This window comes from Lampetra fluviatilis, chromosome 33, assembly GCF_964198595.1.
Source record: "Lampetra fluviatilis chromosome 33, kcLamFluv1.1, whole genome shotgun sequence".
Lineage (NCBI taxonomy): Eukaryota > Metazoa > Chordata > Hyperoartia > Petromyzontiformes > Petromyzontidae > Lampetra > Lampetra fluviatilis.
Window position 1 is genome coordinate 11495097 of NC_136307.1, and position 14843 is coordinate 11509939.

The 14843-nt window shown below is 56.8% G+C and overlaps 1 protein-coding gene across 2 annotated transcripts; it reads left to right on the forward strand.

The window, feature by feature from the left end:
- LOC144944147 (free fatty acid receptor 3-like) lies at positions 1-13578 on the forward strand. 2 transcript variants are annotated; one of them, XM_078872230.1, is made up of 2 exons: positions 1-7; positions 11345-13578. In XM_078872230.1, exon 2 carries the CDS (start codon positions 11351-11353, stop codon positions 12296-12298), a length of 948 nt encoding a protein of 315 aa, XP_078728356.1. In that variant the 5' UTR covers positions 1-7; positions 11345-11350; the 3' UTR covers positions 12299-13578. The 2 variants fall into 2 exon arrangements, with proteins under 2 accessions (XP_078728356.1, XP_078728355.1); XM_078872229.1 differs by lacking the exon at positions 1-7 and adding an exon at positions 85-225.
- Positions 13579-14843: the final 1265 nt, after the last annotated feature.

Genomic DNA, 14843 nt, shown 5'->3' on the forward strand with positions numbered 1-14843 from the left:
TATATCTGTAATAGTTGTGGCAGTGGTATAGTTTTGGCACTTGTGGTTGGGCCAGTAGTATTTGTAGAAGTGGTGGAGTTGTGGGAGTGGTGGAGTTGTGGGAGTGGTGGAGTTGTGGGAGTGGTGGAGTTATGGCAGCAGTAGCGTTGGCTGAAGTAACATCAGTACTACTACCGAATCACACTCTATGCATCTGATCTTGGAAGCTAAGCAGCGCTGAGCCTGGTTCGTACTGTGTGTGAATGGAGCCTGGTTCGTGCTGTGTGTGAAAGGAGCCTGGTTCGTGCTGTGTGTGATGGAGCCTGGTTCGTGTTGTGTGTGAAAGGAGCCTGGTTCGTGCTGTGTGTGATGGAGCCTGGTTCGTGCTGTGTGTGATGGAGCCTAGTTCGTGTTGTGTGTGATGGAGCCTGGTTCGTGTTGTGTGTGATGGAGCCTGGTTCGTGCTGTGTGTGATGGAGCCTGGTTCGTGCTGTGTGTGAAAGGAGCCTGGTTCGTGTTGTGTGTGATGGAGCCTGGTTCGTGCTGTGTGTGATGGAGCCTGGTTCGTGCTGTGTGTGATGGAGCCTGGTTCGTGCTGTGTGTGATGGAGCCTGGTTCGTGTTGTGTGTGATGGAGCCTGGTTCGTGTTGTGTGTGAATGGAGCCTGGTTCGTGCTGTGTGTGATGGTGCCTGGTTCGTGCTGTGTGTGATGGTGCCTGGTTCGTGCTGTGTGTGATGGAGCCTGGTTCGTGTTGTGTGTGATGGTGCCTGGTTCGTGCTGTGTGTGATGGTGCCTGGTTCGTGCTGTGTGTGATGGAGCCTGGTTCGTGCTGTGTGTTATGGAGCCTGGTTCGTGTTGTGTGTGATGGAGCCTGGTTCGTGTTGTGTGTTATGGAGCCTGGTTCGTGTTGTGTGTGATGGAGCCTGGTTCGTGCTGTGTGTGAATGGAGCCTGGTTCGTGTTGTGTGTGATGGAGCCTGGTTCGTGCTGTGTGTGATGGAGCCTGGTTCGTGCTGTGTGTGATGGGCCTGGTTCGTGCTGTGTGTGATGGAGCCTGGTTCGTGCTGTGTGTGATGGTGCCTGGTTCGTGTTGTGTGTGATGGTGCCTGGTTCGTGCTGTGTGTGATGGAGCCTGGTTCGTGCTGTGTGTGAATGGTGCCTGGTTCGTGTTGTGTGTGATGGAGCCTGGTTCGTGTTGTGTGTGATGGAGCCTGGTTCGTGCTGTGTGTGAATGGAGCCTGGTTCGTGCTGTGTGTGAAGGAGCCTGGTTCGTGTTGTGTGTGATGGTTCCTGGTTCGTGCTGTGTGTGAAGGAGCCTGGTTCGTGCTGTGTGTGAAGGAGCCTGGTTCGTGCTGTGTGTGATGGAGCCTGGTTCGTGCTGTGTGTGAAGGAGCCTGGTTCGTGCTGTGTGTGATGGAGCCTGGTTCGTGCTGTGTGTGAAGGAGCCTGGTTCGTGCTGTGTGTGAGTGGAGCCTGGTTCGTGCTGTGTGTGAAGGAACCTGGTTCGTGCTGTGTGTGATGGAGCCTGGTTCGTACTGTGTGTGACGGAGCCTGGTTCGTGCTGTGTGTGATGGAGCCTGGTTCGTGTTGTGTGTGATGGAACCTGGTTCGTACTGTGTGTGACGGAGCCTGGTTCGTGCTGTGTGTGATGGAGCCTGGTTCGTGCTGTGTGTGATGGAGCCTGGTTCGTACTGTGTGTGACGGAGCCTGGTTCGTGCTGTGTGTGAAGGAGCCTGGTTCGTGTTGTGTGTGATGGAACCTGGTTCGTACTGTGTGTGATGGAGCCTGGTTCGTACTGTGTGTGATGGAGCCTGGTTCGTACTGTGTGTGATGGAGCCTGGTTCGTGCTGTGTGTGAAGGAGCCTGGTTCGTGTTGTGTGTGATGGAACCTGGTTCGTGCTGTGTGTGATGGAGCCTGGTTCGTACTGTGTGTGATGGAGCCTGGTTCGTACTGTGTGTGATGGAGCCTGGTTCGTGCTGTGTGTGAAGGAGCCTGGTTCGTGTTGTGTGTGATGGAACCTGGTTCGTGCTGTGTGTGATGGAACCTGGTTCGTGTTGTGTGTGATGGAGCCTGGTTCGTGTTGTGTGTGATGGAACCTGGTTCGTGCTGTGTGTGAGTGGAGCCTGGTTCGTGCTGTGTGTGATGGAGCCTGGTTCGTGTTGTGTGTGAGTGGAGCCTGGTTCGTGTTGTGTGTGAGTGGAGCCTGGTTCGTGCTGTGTGTGATGGAGCCTGGTTCGTGTTGTGTGTGATGGAGCCTGGTTCGTGCTGTGTGTGATGGAGCCTGGTTCGTGCTGTGTGTGATGGAGCCTGGTTCGTGTTGTGTGTGAGTGGAGCCTGGTTCGTGTTGTGTGTGAGTGGAGCCTGGTTCGTGCTGTGTGTGATGGAGCCTGGTTCGTGTTGTGTGTGAGTGGAGCCTGGTTCGTGTTGTGTGTGATGGAGCCTGGTTCGTGTTGTGTGTGAAGGAGCCTGGTTCGTGTTGTGTGTGATGGAGCCTGGTTCGTGCTGTGTGTGATGGAGCCTGGTTCGTGCTGTGTGTGATGGAGCCTGGTTCGTGTTGTGTGTGATGGAGCCTGGTTCGTGCTGTGTGTGAATGGAGCCTGGTTCGTGTTGTGTGTGAAGGAGCCTGGTTCGTGCTGTGTGTGATGGAGCCTGGTTCGTGCTGTGTGTGATGGAGCCTGGTTCGTGTTGTGTGTGATGGAACCTGGTTCGTGCTGTGTGTGATGGAGCCTGGTTCGTGTTGTGTGTGAGTGGAGCCTGGTTCGTGTTGTGTGTGATGGAGCCTGGTTCGTGCTGTGTGTGATGGAGCCTGGTTCGTACTGTGTGCATGGTGCCTGATTCGTGCTGTGTGTGGTGGAGCCTGGTTCGTGCTGTGTGTGATGGAGCCTGGTTCGTGCTGTGTGTGAAGGAGCCTGGTTCGTGCTGTGTGTGGTGGAGCCTGGTTCGTGCTGTGTGTGATGGAGCCTGGTTCGTGTTGTGTGTGAAGGAGCCTGGTTCGTGTTGTGTGTGATGGAGCCTGGTTCGTGCTGTGTGTGATGGAGCCTGGTTCGTGCTGTGTGTGATGGAGCCTGGTTCGTGTTGTGTGTGATGGAGCCTGGTTCGTGCTGTGTGTGATGGAGCCTGGTTCGTGTTGTGTGTGATGGAGCCTGGTTCGTGCTGTGTGTGATGGAGCCGGGTTCGTGTTGTGTGTGATGGAGCCTGGTTCGTGTTGTGTGTGAAGGAGCCTGGTTCGTGTTGTGTGTGATGGAGCCTGGTTCGTGCTGTGTGTGATGGAGCCTGGTTCGTGCTGTGTGTGATGGAGCCTGGTTCGTGTTGTGTGTGATGGAGCCTGGTTCGTGCTGTGTGTGATGGAGCCTGGTTCGTGTTGTGTGTGATGGAGCCTGGTTCGTGTTGTGTGTGAAGGAGCCTGGTTCGTGTTGTGTGTGATGGAGCCTGGTTCGTGCTGTGTGTGATGGAGCCTGGTTCGTGCTGTGTGTGATGGAGCCTGGTTCGTGTTGTGTGTGATGGAGCCTGGTTCGTGCTGTGTGTGAATGGAGCCTGGTTCGTGCTGTGTGTGGATGTAGCCTGGTTCGTGTTGTGTGTGATGGAGCCTGGTTCGTGCTGTGTGTGATGGAGCCTGGTTCGTGCTGTGTGTGATGGAGCCTGGTTCGTGCTGTGTGTGAATGGAGCCTGGTTCGTGCTGTGTGTGAATGGAGCCTGGTTCGTGCTGGGTGTGGTGGAGCCTTGTTCGTGTTGTGTGTGATGGAGCCTGGTTCGTGTTGTGTGTGATGGAGCCTGGTTCGTGTTGTGTGTGAGTGGAGCCTGGTTCGTGTTGTGTGTGATGGAGCCTGGTTCGTGCTGTGTGTGATGGAGCCTGGTTCGTACTGTGTGCATGGTGCCTGATTCGTGCTGTGTGTGGTGGAGCCTGGTTCGTGCTGTGTGTGATGGAGCCTGGTTCGTGCTGTGTGTGAAGGAGCCTGGTTCGTGCTGTGTGTGGTGGAGCCTGGTTCGTGCTGTGTGTGATGGAGCCTGGTTCGTGCTGTGTGTGATGGAGCCTGGTTCGTGCTGTGTGTGGATGTAGCCTGGTTCGTGTTGTGTGTGAAGGAGCCTGGTTCGTGCTGAGTGTGGATGGAGCCTGGTTCGTGCTGTGTGTGATGGAGCCTGGTTCGTGCTGAGTGTGGATGGAGCCTGGTTCGTGCTGTGTGTGATGGAGCCTGGTTCGTGCTGTGTGTGAAGGAGCCTGGTTCGTGCTGTGTGTGGTGGAGCCTGGTTCGTGCTGTGTGTGGTGGAGCCTGGTTCGTGCTGTGTGTGAAGGAGCCTGGTTCGTGTTGTGTGTGATGGAGCCTGGTTCGTGTTGTGTGTGAAGGAGCCTGGTTCGTGTTGTGTGTGATGGAGCCTGGTTCGTGCTGTGTGTGAATGGAGCCTGGTTCGTGCTGTGTGTGAATGGAGCCTGGTTCGTGCTGTGTGTGAATGGAACCTGGTTCGTGCTGTGTTTGATGGAGCCTGGTTCGTGTTGTGTGTGAAGGAGCCTGGTTCGTGCTGTGTGTGATGGAGCCTGGTTCGTGTTGTGTGTGATGGAGCCTGGTTCGTGCTGTGTGTGATGGAGCCTGGTTCGTGTTGTGTGTGATGGAGCCTGGTTCGTACTGTGTGTGAAGGAGCCTGGTTCGTGTTGTGTGTGAAGGAGCCTGGTTCGTGCTGTGTGTGATGGAGCCTGGTTCGTGTTGTGTGTGAAGGAGCCTGGTTCGTGCTGTGTGTGAAGGAGCCTGGTTCGTGTTGTGTGTGAAGGAGCCTAGTTCGTGTTGTGTGTGATGGAGCCTGGTTCGTGCTGTGTGTGATGGAGCCTGGTTCGTGCTGTGTGTGATGGAGCCGGGTTCGTGTTGTGTGTGAGTGGAGCCTGGTTCGTGCTGTGTGTGATGGAGCCTGGTTCGTGTTGTGTGTGAGTGGAGCCTGGTTCGTGCTGTGTGTGATGGAGCCTGGTTCGTGTTGTGTGTGAGTGGAGCCTGGTTCGTGTTGTGTGTGATGGAGCCTGGTTCGTGCTGTGTGTGATGGAGCCTGGTTCGTACTGTGTGCATGGTGCCTGGTTCGTGCTGTGTGTGGTGGAGCCTGGTTCGTGCTGTGTGTGATGGAGCCTGGTTCGTGCTGTGTGTGAAGGAGCCTGGTTCGTGCTGTGTGTGGTGGAGCCTGGTTCGTGCTGTGTGTGATGGAGCCTGGTTCGTGTTGTGTGTGAAGGAGCCTGGTTCGTGTTGTGTGTGATGGAGCCTGGTTCGTGCTGTGTGTGATGGAGCCTGGTTCGTGCTGTGTGTGATGGAGCCTGGTTCGTGTTGTGTGTGAAGGAGCCTGGTTCGTGTTGTGTGTGATGGAGCCTGGTTCGTGCTGTGTGTGAATGGAGCCTGGTTCGTGCGGTGTGTGAATGGAGCCTGGTTCGTGCTGTGTGTGAATGGAGCCTGGTTCGTGCTGTGTGTGATGGAGCCTGGTTCGTGCTGTGTGTGAAGTAGCCTGGTTCGTGCTGTGTGTGGTGGAGCCTGGTTCGTGCTGTGTGTGATGGAGCCTGGTTCGTGTTGTGTGTGAAGGAGCCTGGTTCGTGCTGTGTGTGATGGAGCCTGGTTCGTGCTGTGTGTGATGGAGCCTGGTTCGTGCTGTGTGTGATGGAGCCTGGTTCGTGTTGTGTGTGATGGAGCCTGGTTCGTGCTGTGTGTGAATGGAGCCTGGTTCGTGTTGTGTGTGAAGGAGCCTGGTTCGTGCTGTGTGTGATGGAGCCTGGTTCGTGTTGTGTGTGATGGAGCCTGGTTCGTGCTGTGTGTGATGGAGCCTGGTTCGTGTTGTGTGTGATGGAGCCTGGTTCGTGCTGTGTGTGATGGAGCCTGGTTCGTGCTTAGTGTGATGGAGCCTGGTTCGTGCTGTGTGTGATGGAGCCTGGTTCGTGTTGTGTGTGAAGGAGCCTGGTTCGTGCTGTGTGTGATGGAGCCTGGTTCGTGTTGTGTGTGAAGGAGCCTGGTTCGTGCTGTGTGTGATGGAGCCTGGTTCGTGCTGTGTGTGATGGAGCCTGGTTCGTGTTGTGTGTGAAGGAGCCTGGTTCGTGCTGTGTGTGATGGAGCCTGGTTCGTGTTGTGTGTGATGGAGCCTGGTTCGTGCTGTGTGTGATGGAGCCTGGTTCGTGCTTAGTGTGATGGAGCCTGGTTCGTGCTGTGTGTGGATGGAGCCTGGTTCGTGTTGTGTGTGAAGGAGCCTGGTTCGTGCTGTGTGTGGTGGAGCCTGGTTCGTGTTGTGTGTGATGGAGCCTGGTTCGTGCTGTGTGTGAAGGAGCCTGGTTCGTGCCGTGTGTGATGGAGCCTGGTTCGTGCTGTGTGTGGTGGAGCCTGGTTCGTGCTGTGTGTGATGGAGCCTGGTTCGTGCTGTGTGTGATGGAGCCTGGTTCGTGCTGTGTGTGGTGGAGCCTGGTTCGTGTTGTGTGTGATGGAGCCTGGTTCGTGCTGTGTGTGATGGAGCCTGGTTCGTGTTGTGTGTGATGGAGCCTGGTTCGTGCTGTGTGTGATGGAGCCTGGTTCGTGCTGTGTGTGATGGAGCCTGGTTCGTGCTGTGTGTGATGGAGCCTGGTTCGTGCTGTGTGTGGTGGAGCCTGGTTCGTGCTGTGTGTGAAGGAGCCTGGTTCGTGCTGTGTGTGGTGGAGCCTGGTTCGTGTTGTGTGTGATGGAGCCTGGTTCGTGCTGTGTGTGATGGAGCCTGGTTCGTGTTGTGTGTGATGGAGCCTGGTTCGTGCTGTGTGTGATGGAGCCTGGTTCGTGCTGTGTGTGATGGAGCCTGGTTCGTGCTGTGTGTGGATGGAGCCTGGTTCGTGTTGTGTGTGAAGGAGCCTGGTTCGTGCTGTGTGTGGATGGAGCCTGGTTCGTGCTGTGTGTGAATGGAGCCTGGTTCGTGTTGTGTGTGATGGAGCCTGGTTCGTGCTGTGTGTGGATGGAGCCTGGTTCGTGCTGTGTGTGAAGGAGCCTGGTTCGTGCTGTGTGTGAAGGAGCCTGGTTCGTGTTGTGTGTGAAGGAGCCTGGTTCGTGCTGTGTGTGAATGGAGCCTGGTTCGTGTTGTGTGTGAAGGAGCCTGGTTCGTGCTGTGTGTGAAGGAGCCTGGTTCGTGCTGTGTGTGAAGGAGCCTGGTTCGTGTTGTGTGTGATGGAGCCTGGTTCGTGCTGTGTGTGGTGGAGCCTGGTTCGTGTTGTGTGTGATGGAGCCTGGTTCGTGCTGTGTGTGAAGGAGCCTGGTTCGTGTTGTGTGTGATGGAGCCTGGTTCGTGCTGTGGGTGAAGGAGCCTGGTTCGTGTTGTGTGTGATGGAGCCTGGTTCGTACCGCGTGTGAATGGAGCCTGGTTCGTGCTGTGTGTGATGGAGCCTGGTTCGTGCTATGTGTGAATGGAGCATGGTTCGTGCTGTGTGTGATGGAGCCTGGTTCGTGCTGTGTGTGAAGGAGCCTGGTTCGTGCCGTGTGTGATGGAGCCTGGTTCGTGCTGTGTGTGATGGAGCCTGGTTCGTGCTGTGTGTGAAGGAGCCTGGTTCGTGCTGTGTGTGAATGGAGCCTGGTTCGTGCCGTGTGTGAATGGAGCCTGGTTCGTGCCGTGTGTGATGGAGCCTGGTTCGTGCTGTGTGTGAATGGAGCCTGGTTCGTGCTGTGTGTGAATGGAGCCTGGTTCGTGCTGTGTGTGAATGGAGCCTGGTTCGTGTTGTGTGTGATGGAGCCTGGTTCGTGCTGTGTGTGAATGGAGCCTGGTTCGTGCTGTGTGTGAATGGAGCCTGGTTCGTGCTGTGTGTGAATGGAGCCTGGATCGTGCTGTGTGTGATGGTTCCTGGTTCGTGCTGTGTGTGAAGGAGCCTGGATCGTGTTGTGTGTGGTGGAGCCTGGTTCGTGTTGTGTGTGATGGTTCCTGGTTCGTGCTGTGTGTGAAGGAGCCTGGATCGTGTTGTGTGTGGTGGAGCCTGGTTCGTGTTGTGTGTGATGGTTCCTGGTTCGTGCTGTGTGTGATGGTTCCTGGTTCGTGCTGTGTGTGAAGGAGCCTGGTTCGTGCTGTGTGTGGTGGAGCCCTGTTCGTGCTGTGTGTGATGGTTCCTGGTTCGTGCTGTGTGTGATGGTTCCTGGTTCGTGCTGTGTGTGAAGGAGCCTGGTTCGTGCTGTGTGTGAAGGAGCCTGGTTCGTGTTGTGTGTGATGGTTCCTGGTTCGTGCTGTGTGTGAAGGAGCCTGGATCGTGTTGTGTGTGGTGGAGCCTGGTTCGTGTTGTGTGTGATGGTTCCTGGTTCGTGCTGTGTGTGATGGTTCCTGGTTCGTGCTGTGTGTGAAGGAGCCTGGTTCGTGCTGTGTGTGAAGGAGCCTGGTTCGTGTTGTGTGTGATGGAGCCTGGTTCGTGCTGTGTGTGAAGGAGCCTGGTTCGTGTTGTGTGTGATGGAGCCTGGTTCGTGCTGTGTGTGAAGGAGCCTGGTTCGTGCTGTGTGTGATGGAGCCTGGTTCGTGCTGTGTGTGAATGGAGCCTGGTTCGTGCTGTGTGTGATGGAGCCTGGTTCGTGCTGTGTGTGAATGGAACCTGGTTCGTGCTGTGTGTGATGGAGCCTGGTTCGTGTTGTGTGTGATGGAGCCTGGTTCGTGCTGTGTGTGAAGGAGCCTGGTTCGTGCTGTGTGTGATGGAGCCTGGTTCGTGCTGTGTGTGAATGGAGCCTGGTTCGTGCTGTGTGTGAATGGAACCTGGTTCGTGCTGTGTGTGATGGAGCCTGGTTCGTGCTGTGTGTGAAGGAGCCTGGTTCGTGTTGTGTGTGATGGAGCCTGGTTCGTGTTGTGTGTGATGGAGCCTGGTTCGTGCTGTGTGTGATGGAGCCTGGTTCGTGTTGTGTGTGATGGAGCCTGGTTCGTGCTGTGTGTGATGGAGCCTGGTTCGTGTTGTGTGTGATGGAGCCTGGTTCGTGCTGTGTGTGATGGAGCCTGGTTCGTGCTGTGTGTGATGGAGCCTGGTTCGTGCTGTGTGTGGATGGAGCCTGGTTCGTGTTGTGTGTGAAGGAGCCTGGTTCGTGCTGTGTGTGGATGGAGCCTGGTTCGTGTTGTGTGTGAAGGAGCCTGGTTCGTTCTGTGTGTGATGGAGCCTGGTTCGTGCTGTGTGTGAAGGAGCCTGGTTCGTGTTGTGTGTGATGGAGCCTGGTTCGTGCTGTGTGTGATGGAGCCTGGTTCGTGCTGTGTGTGATGGAGCCTGGTTCGTGCTGCGTGTGAATGGAGCCTGGTTCGTGCTGTGTGTGATGGAGCCTGGTTCGTGCTGTGTGTGATGGAGCCTGGTTCGTGCTGTGTGTGATGGAGCCTGGTTCGTGTTGTGTGTGATGGAGCCTGGTTCGTGCTGTGTGTGGTGGAGCCTGGTTCGTGTTGTGTGTGATGGAGCCTGGTTCGTGCTGTGTGTGAAGGAGCCTGGTTCGTGTTGTGTGTGATGGAGCCTGGTTCGTGCTGTGTGTGAAGGAGCCTGGCTCGTGTTGTGTGTGATGGAGCCTGGTTCGTGCTGTGTGTGATGGAGCCTGGTTCGTGCTGTGTGTGAATGGAGCCTGGTTCGTGCTGTGTGTGATGGAGCCTGGTTCGTGCTGTGTGTGATGGAGCCTGGTTCGTGCTGTGTGTGAATGGAGCCTGGTTCGTGCTGTGTGTGATGGAGCCTGGTTCGTGCTGTGTGTGAATGGAGCCTGGTTCGTGCTGTGTGTGATGGAGCCTGGTTCGTGCTGCGTGTGAATGGAGCCTGGTTCGTGCTGTGTGTGATGGAGCCTGGTTCGTGCTGTGTGTGATGGAGCCTGGTTCGTGCTGTGTGTGATGGAGCCTGGTTCGTGTTGTGTGTGATGGAGCCTGGTTCGTGCTGTGTGTGGTGGAGCCTGGTTCGTGTTGTGTGTGATGGAGCCTGGTTCGTGCTGTGTGTGAAGGAGCCTGGTTCGTGTTGTGTGTGATGGAGCCTGGTTCGTGCTGTGTGTGAAGGAGCCTGGCTCGTGTTGTGTGTGATGGAGCCTGGTTCGTGCTGTGTGTGATGGAGCCTGGTTCGTGCTGTGTGTGAATGGAGCCTGGTTCGTGCTGTGTGTGATGGAGCCTGGTTCGTGCTGTGTGTGAATGGAGCCTGGTTCGTGCTGTGTGTGATGGAGCCTGGTTCGTGCTGTGTGTGATGGAGCCTGGTTCGTGCTGTGTGTGATGGAGCCTGGTTCGTGCTGTGTGTGGATGGAGTCTGGTTCGTGCTGCGTGTCAGTGAGACACTGCACTGCAAGATTACTCAAAGATGGAACTATAGCAATGGATTATTTAATCCATATATGCGGAGCTTTGAGGGTATGACCACGTCGCAGTAGAATTAGCAGCAGGAGTTTATGCTGAGTATTATCCGAAGTAGTATCATCACCAGGAGCTATTGCGGAGTCGTATATGTGTAGTATATCCGCAGTAGTTTCAGCAGTAGTATATGTGCAGCAGGACCCAGAGTAGTAGCAGCAGCAGGAGTATATGTGTGCTGTCGTAGTATCAGCGGTACTATATGTGCAGTAGTATCAGCAGTAGTATCAGCAGGGGTGTAGTGTGTGTAGTAGTATTAGGAGCAGCAGTAATTAGAGCAGGCAGGCGGGGTCTCGGTGTCACGGGAGGTGCCGCACCCTGTGGTTCCCATGCGTTTCCTTTCCGACAAAAACAATTTAAGAGTCATCATCATTATCGTGTTCCCGTCATCACCATCATCATCATCATCTTCGTGGGTTCTTGCTCAGTTTAGCATCATCTTGGCAAACTCGCGCAGGTGAGTTGCGAAGGCGTGAAGGTGACGTGTGGGCAAAGGGGTAGAAATGAAGGTGTAGGGGAGGTGTGCAGGTAGGTGTGCAGGTAGGTGAGCGGTTGTTGATGGAGTTATGGAGATGTGAGGTGTGGTAAATGTCTGCCCGTGAATGTGTTTGGCTGAAGGTGGAGTGACTGTGTCCATGTGATTGATTGAAGGTGTACAGGTGAGCGTGTGCAGGCAAAGGTGTTGTAGGTGACGTGAAGGTTGGTGAATGATTTATCAAGGTGTGTAGGTGACAGTGTCGTGCAGGAGTGTACATAAACGCATGGTCAGTGTATGCAGATGAAAATGTCCAGGTGAGTGCGCAATGAAGGTGTGCAGGTGAGAAGGTGAATCATTGATGTGGTGTGAAGGTGGACACGTGAGTGCACGACCAAGGTGTACAAGTGAATACGCAGCGAATGTGTAAAGGTGTGCGGGTGAATGTGGTGCACGCAAGCAGGTCAGTGCGCGTTGAAGACGCGGCGCAGATGAACGTGCTATGAAGGCGAGCGCTTGCAGGTGCATGCGGGTGCGCGACCTGAAGTGGTGCGGGCGTTGTCGGCGCGCAGCTGAGACCGCGTGCGCGCCGTGCCACCCCACAGGGGGCCATGTCCCGCGCGGATCTGAGCGCGGTCCCCGCCTTCTTCTCCATCTCCATCCTGGCGCTCGCCGTTCCGCTCAACCTCGCGTCGCTCGGGCTGCTGTGCGCACACGGCCGCCGGCGCCGCTCCCCCACGGCGCTCTTCATGATAAACCTCGCGACGTCTGACCTCCTCTTCCTGCTCAGCCTCGCCTTCCTCGTGCCCTACTACCTGAGCGGCCACACCTGGTGCCTGGGCCGCGTCATGTGCCACGTGGTGACCACGGCGCTCTTCACCACCACCTACACGAGCACGCTGCTCCTCACGGCCATCGCCGCCGACCGCTACGTGGCCATCGTCCACCCGTTCCAGGCCAAGGCGTGGCGCAGGGAAGGCTACGCGGGCTTGGCCTGCGCGGCCATCTGGGTGGCCACCTCCAGTCACCTGGGGGTCCTCAACGTCGTGGACTTCTTGGATGTCGGCGGCGGCGGCCGCAACGACACCAACGGCACGGCGGGGGCGACCTGCTACGAGTCGTTCAGCGACAGGGACTTGCGCTTCGTGTCCTCCTACCGCCTCTACGTGGCGATCATCTTCTTCTTCCTCCCGCTGCTCGTCACCGCCTTCTGCTACGCGAGTGTCATCAGGAGCCTCTCGAAGCAGGCAGCCGAGCGACGCGGCTCCGCGCAGCGGTCGCGCTCCGTGCGGCTCGTTGCTGCCACCATGGCGGTCTTCTTGCTCTGCTTCGCGCCCTTCAACGTGAGCCACGTCATCGGCTTTGCCAGGACCGAGAACATCTGGTGGCGCCACGTTTCCCTCATCCTCAACTCCCTCAACTGCTGCCTCGACCCCCTCATCTACTATTTTGGCGCGTCCAGGGGATCCGGAAGCTCGGGCAGTGGTACCAGGAAGGGGGCGAACAAGGGGGTGAACGGTCCCCCCAGGATTCGTGAGGAGTCCCAGAGCGCCGTGTGAGGAGCAAGGACCCCCGCGGGGTAGGGTGGTGTGGGGACCTCAACGATGAGGCCATGCCAGGACCCAGTGGGGTCCGAGTCACTGCGACCTCCGCCCCCCCCCTCCCTCTGCGAGAATGCATCGGAGCCATGGCTCCTCCGATTAGCACGGTTGGCTACGTACGGTGCGAAAGAAGTCCAACATACATACATGGCTGGGAGATGTGAAAACCTCTGCACTGATGAGTAGCGCTGCAGACACTAGCCCCAAGCCTAAACCTCTAACTCGAACTACAAACCCAACCTAAAACTTTTAGACCTAACTACAACAACGCTGACCACATTGCTCTGACATTAACTGAATTAACCTTATCTTTTAATCCCATAATACTAACCCAAAACTAATGCTGACTCGAAGCCACTATCCCTAATCTCAAGCTCAACTCTAACACTAATCTTTCCTTAACTCGAACCCCCGAACCCCAACCCTCTCATTATCTCTAACTCCATTACAATTTATTCATGAATTTAACCTATATTCTTGGCTAGCGCATACACGCAGACTTTGAATGAGTGTAAGGAGCCTCCTGCTGGTGCCAGGGACCTCGAGTGTAGCACTTGAAGTCCAGCTGATCGTGCAATGGGCCTAGTTGGCCAGAGGTCATGGGATTAACTGAAAAGTTTGAAAAGGGGCACCCGTGAGGAGGGGGAGGGTAAATTAATGGGTCAGAGAAGGTTCGAGAACACGGTGGGGATGGAAGCGGGTAAAAGGGGCAGAGAGGGGGGTCACCAGAGGGCCGTTGATGTTCGCCCGAGAAGTCTCCGCAAAGCGCGTTGGACTATTCTACATCTGGTGGCAGCTGTGGGATGTCGCCTTCAATCTGCCAAGCGTCAACAGTTCCGTTGGGAGACTGGGAGGAGGACGGAGCCGCGGTTACGTCGGGCGGCTTGGGACGAGCCACGACAGGAGACGGGGAGCCGATCTGTCCTCCGCGGACCAGTGCCGCCGTTGTCGGGAAGTCCGCCACCAGTCCGCCGAAGCAGCTGTGTCAAGCGCTACGCCCGCGATGAACACACCGAGGTGCGAGGTTCCGCCTCGAGTAGGAGAGGAACTTGACAGTTACGGAGCTGCTCGCTACGCTGCTGCAGTAGCAGCGGTCGGTAACAGAGCCCGCACCACCAGCAACACACTGTGAGTTACAGCAGCTGCCACTGGTAGAAAGTGCCATCAAGGTGGGGCAATCGACGTTGGCCACCCTGTCGCCCGGACGAGTCGACCCCACCACTGCAGTGCTCTCACCGGCCGCCAACCACAGGGGGAGGGGGGGAGGTGGGGTGTGGGGGGGGAATGTCACAACCGACCGGCGGCAACCACCCAAGTGGGCCAGGGGCGGCGGGAGACGACGCTGAGGCCACCGGGTCGCTTTGGCCCTGCGGATAGGTTCCCAGCTACGGGTGGTGATTGGAAGTACCTCATGAAGCAGCGTACACCGTTCTGGACTGGAGGAAGCACTAAAAACTCTGGAGATGCACAACCCCCGTCTGGCATGGTTCAAGGACTCCAGGACTGCCAGTCCAACGGAATGGCTCCGAGTCAGCCTTGGCGTACTGCAGGACACTGTTGGTGTTGGGTGGAGGCGCCGTTCCACGCTTGGCCCAGGTGGCGCGAGGTTCATTGGTGGTGGAGCGGCGCTTCATCTTCGCCCGACGGGCGAGCGTCGTGCTCACGGTAACGGAAAAAGCTGTACGTGCCTCCACGTGGGATCCTAGGAATTTTCAAGCACACGCGGAGGTGAGTGATGGGGCCGGCCCTGGTGCTGGCGCAGGTAATGGAGGGTGCCGACGGGCTGGCGGAAGCAACAACGGTGACGGGGACAAGGGCGGCGCCAAACGGCGACATCGCTGCAAGATGTCGTAGCGTCGATCCATGTGTTGCCAATAGCGCACAAGTTTTTTAGCGGGCAACAACCACGCCATTGGACTGACCGAGACCCTGCTGCAACAACTCGCCCTCACACCGTCACGACCTGCCACCGCCGTGGCCAGTAGGGCCGCATTGCAAGAGAGTGGCGCGTTGCAAGAGAGTGCCGCGTTGCAAGAGAGTGCCGCGTTGCAAGAAGGTGCCGCGTTGCAAGAGAGTGTCGCGTTGCAAGAGAGTGCCGGAGCAAACAAGCTGCGACCCCCGACGTGCTCCTCACCTTGACGCCGACACGATGCAGGCGAGTGGCGGCGTCCTGGACCTCCCGGGCAGACTTCTCACCCACGTCATCACCGCCCCAATTCACCTCGCACACCGTGCCATCCATTGGCGTCGCTATTACCTCTCGGGCGTTATTAAAAAATAAACTCCCTTCGACCTCTTTGCCACTCCGTTCTACCTCGGAGCCTGTCCCACGGCCTGACTCGGCAGTGACGTCAACCGGCGAGACGAGTGGTTGGGCTGCAACATCGGGGATGTCGGTTTCGCTCGGGTCGGTGGCGGCCGTAGAAGTGCGCGTTTTGATTGGCACGGGTGCTCCAGCCGCCATCATGTCCACTCGTAAGTTTCACTTGTTGCCCGAGGAATT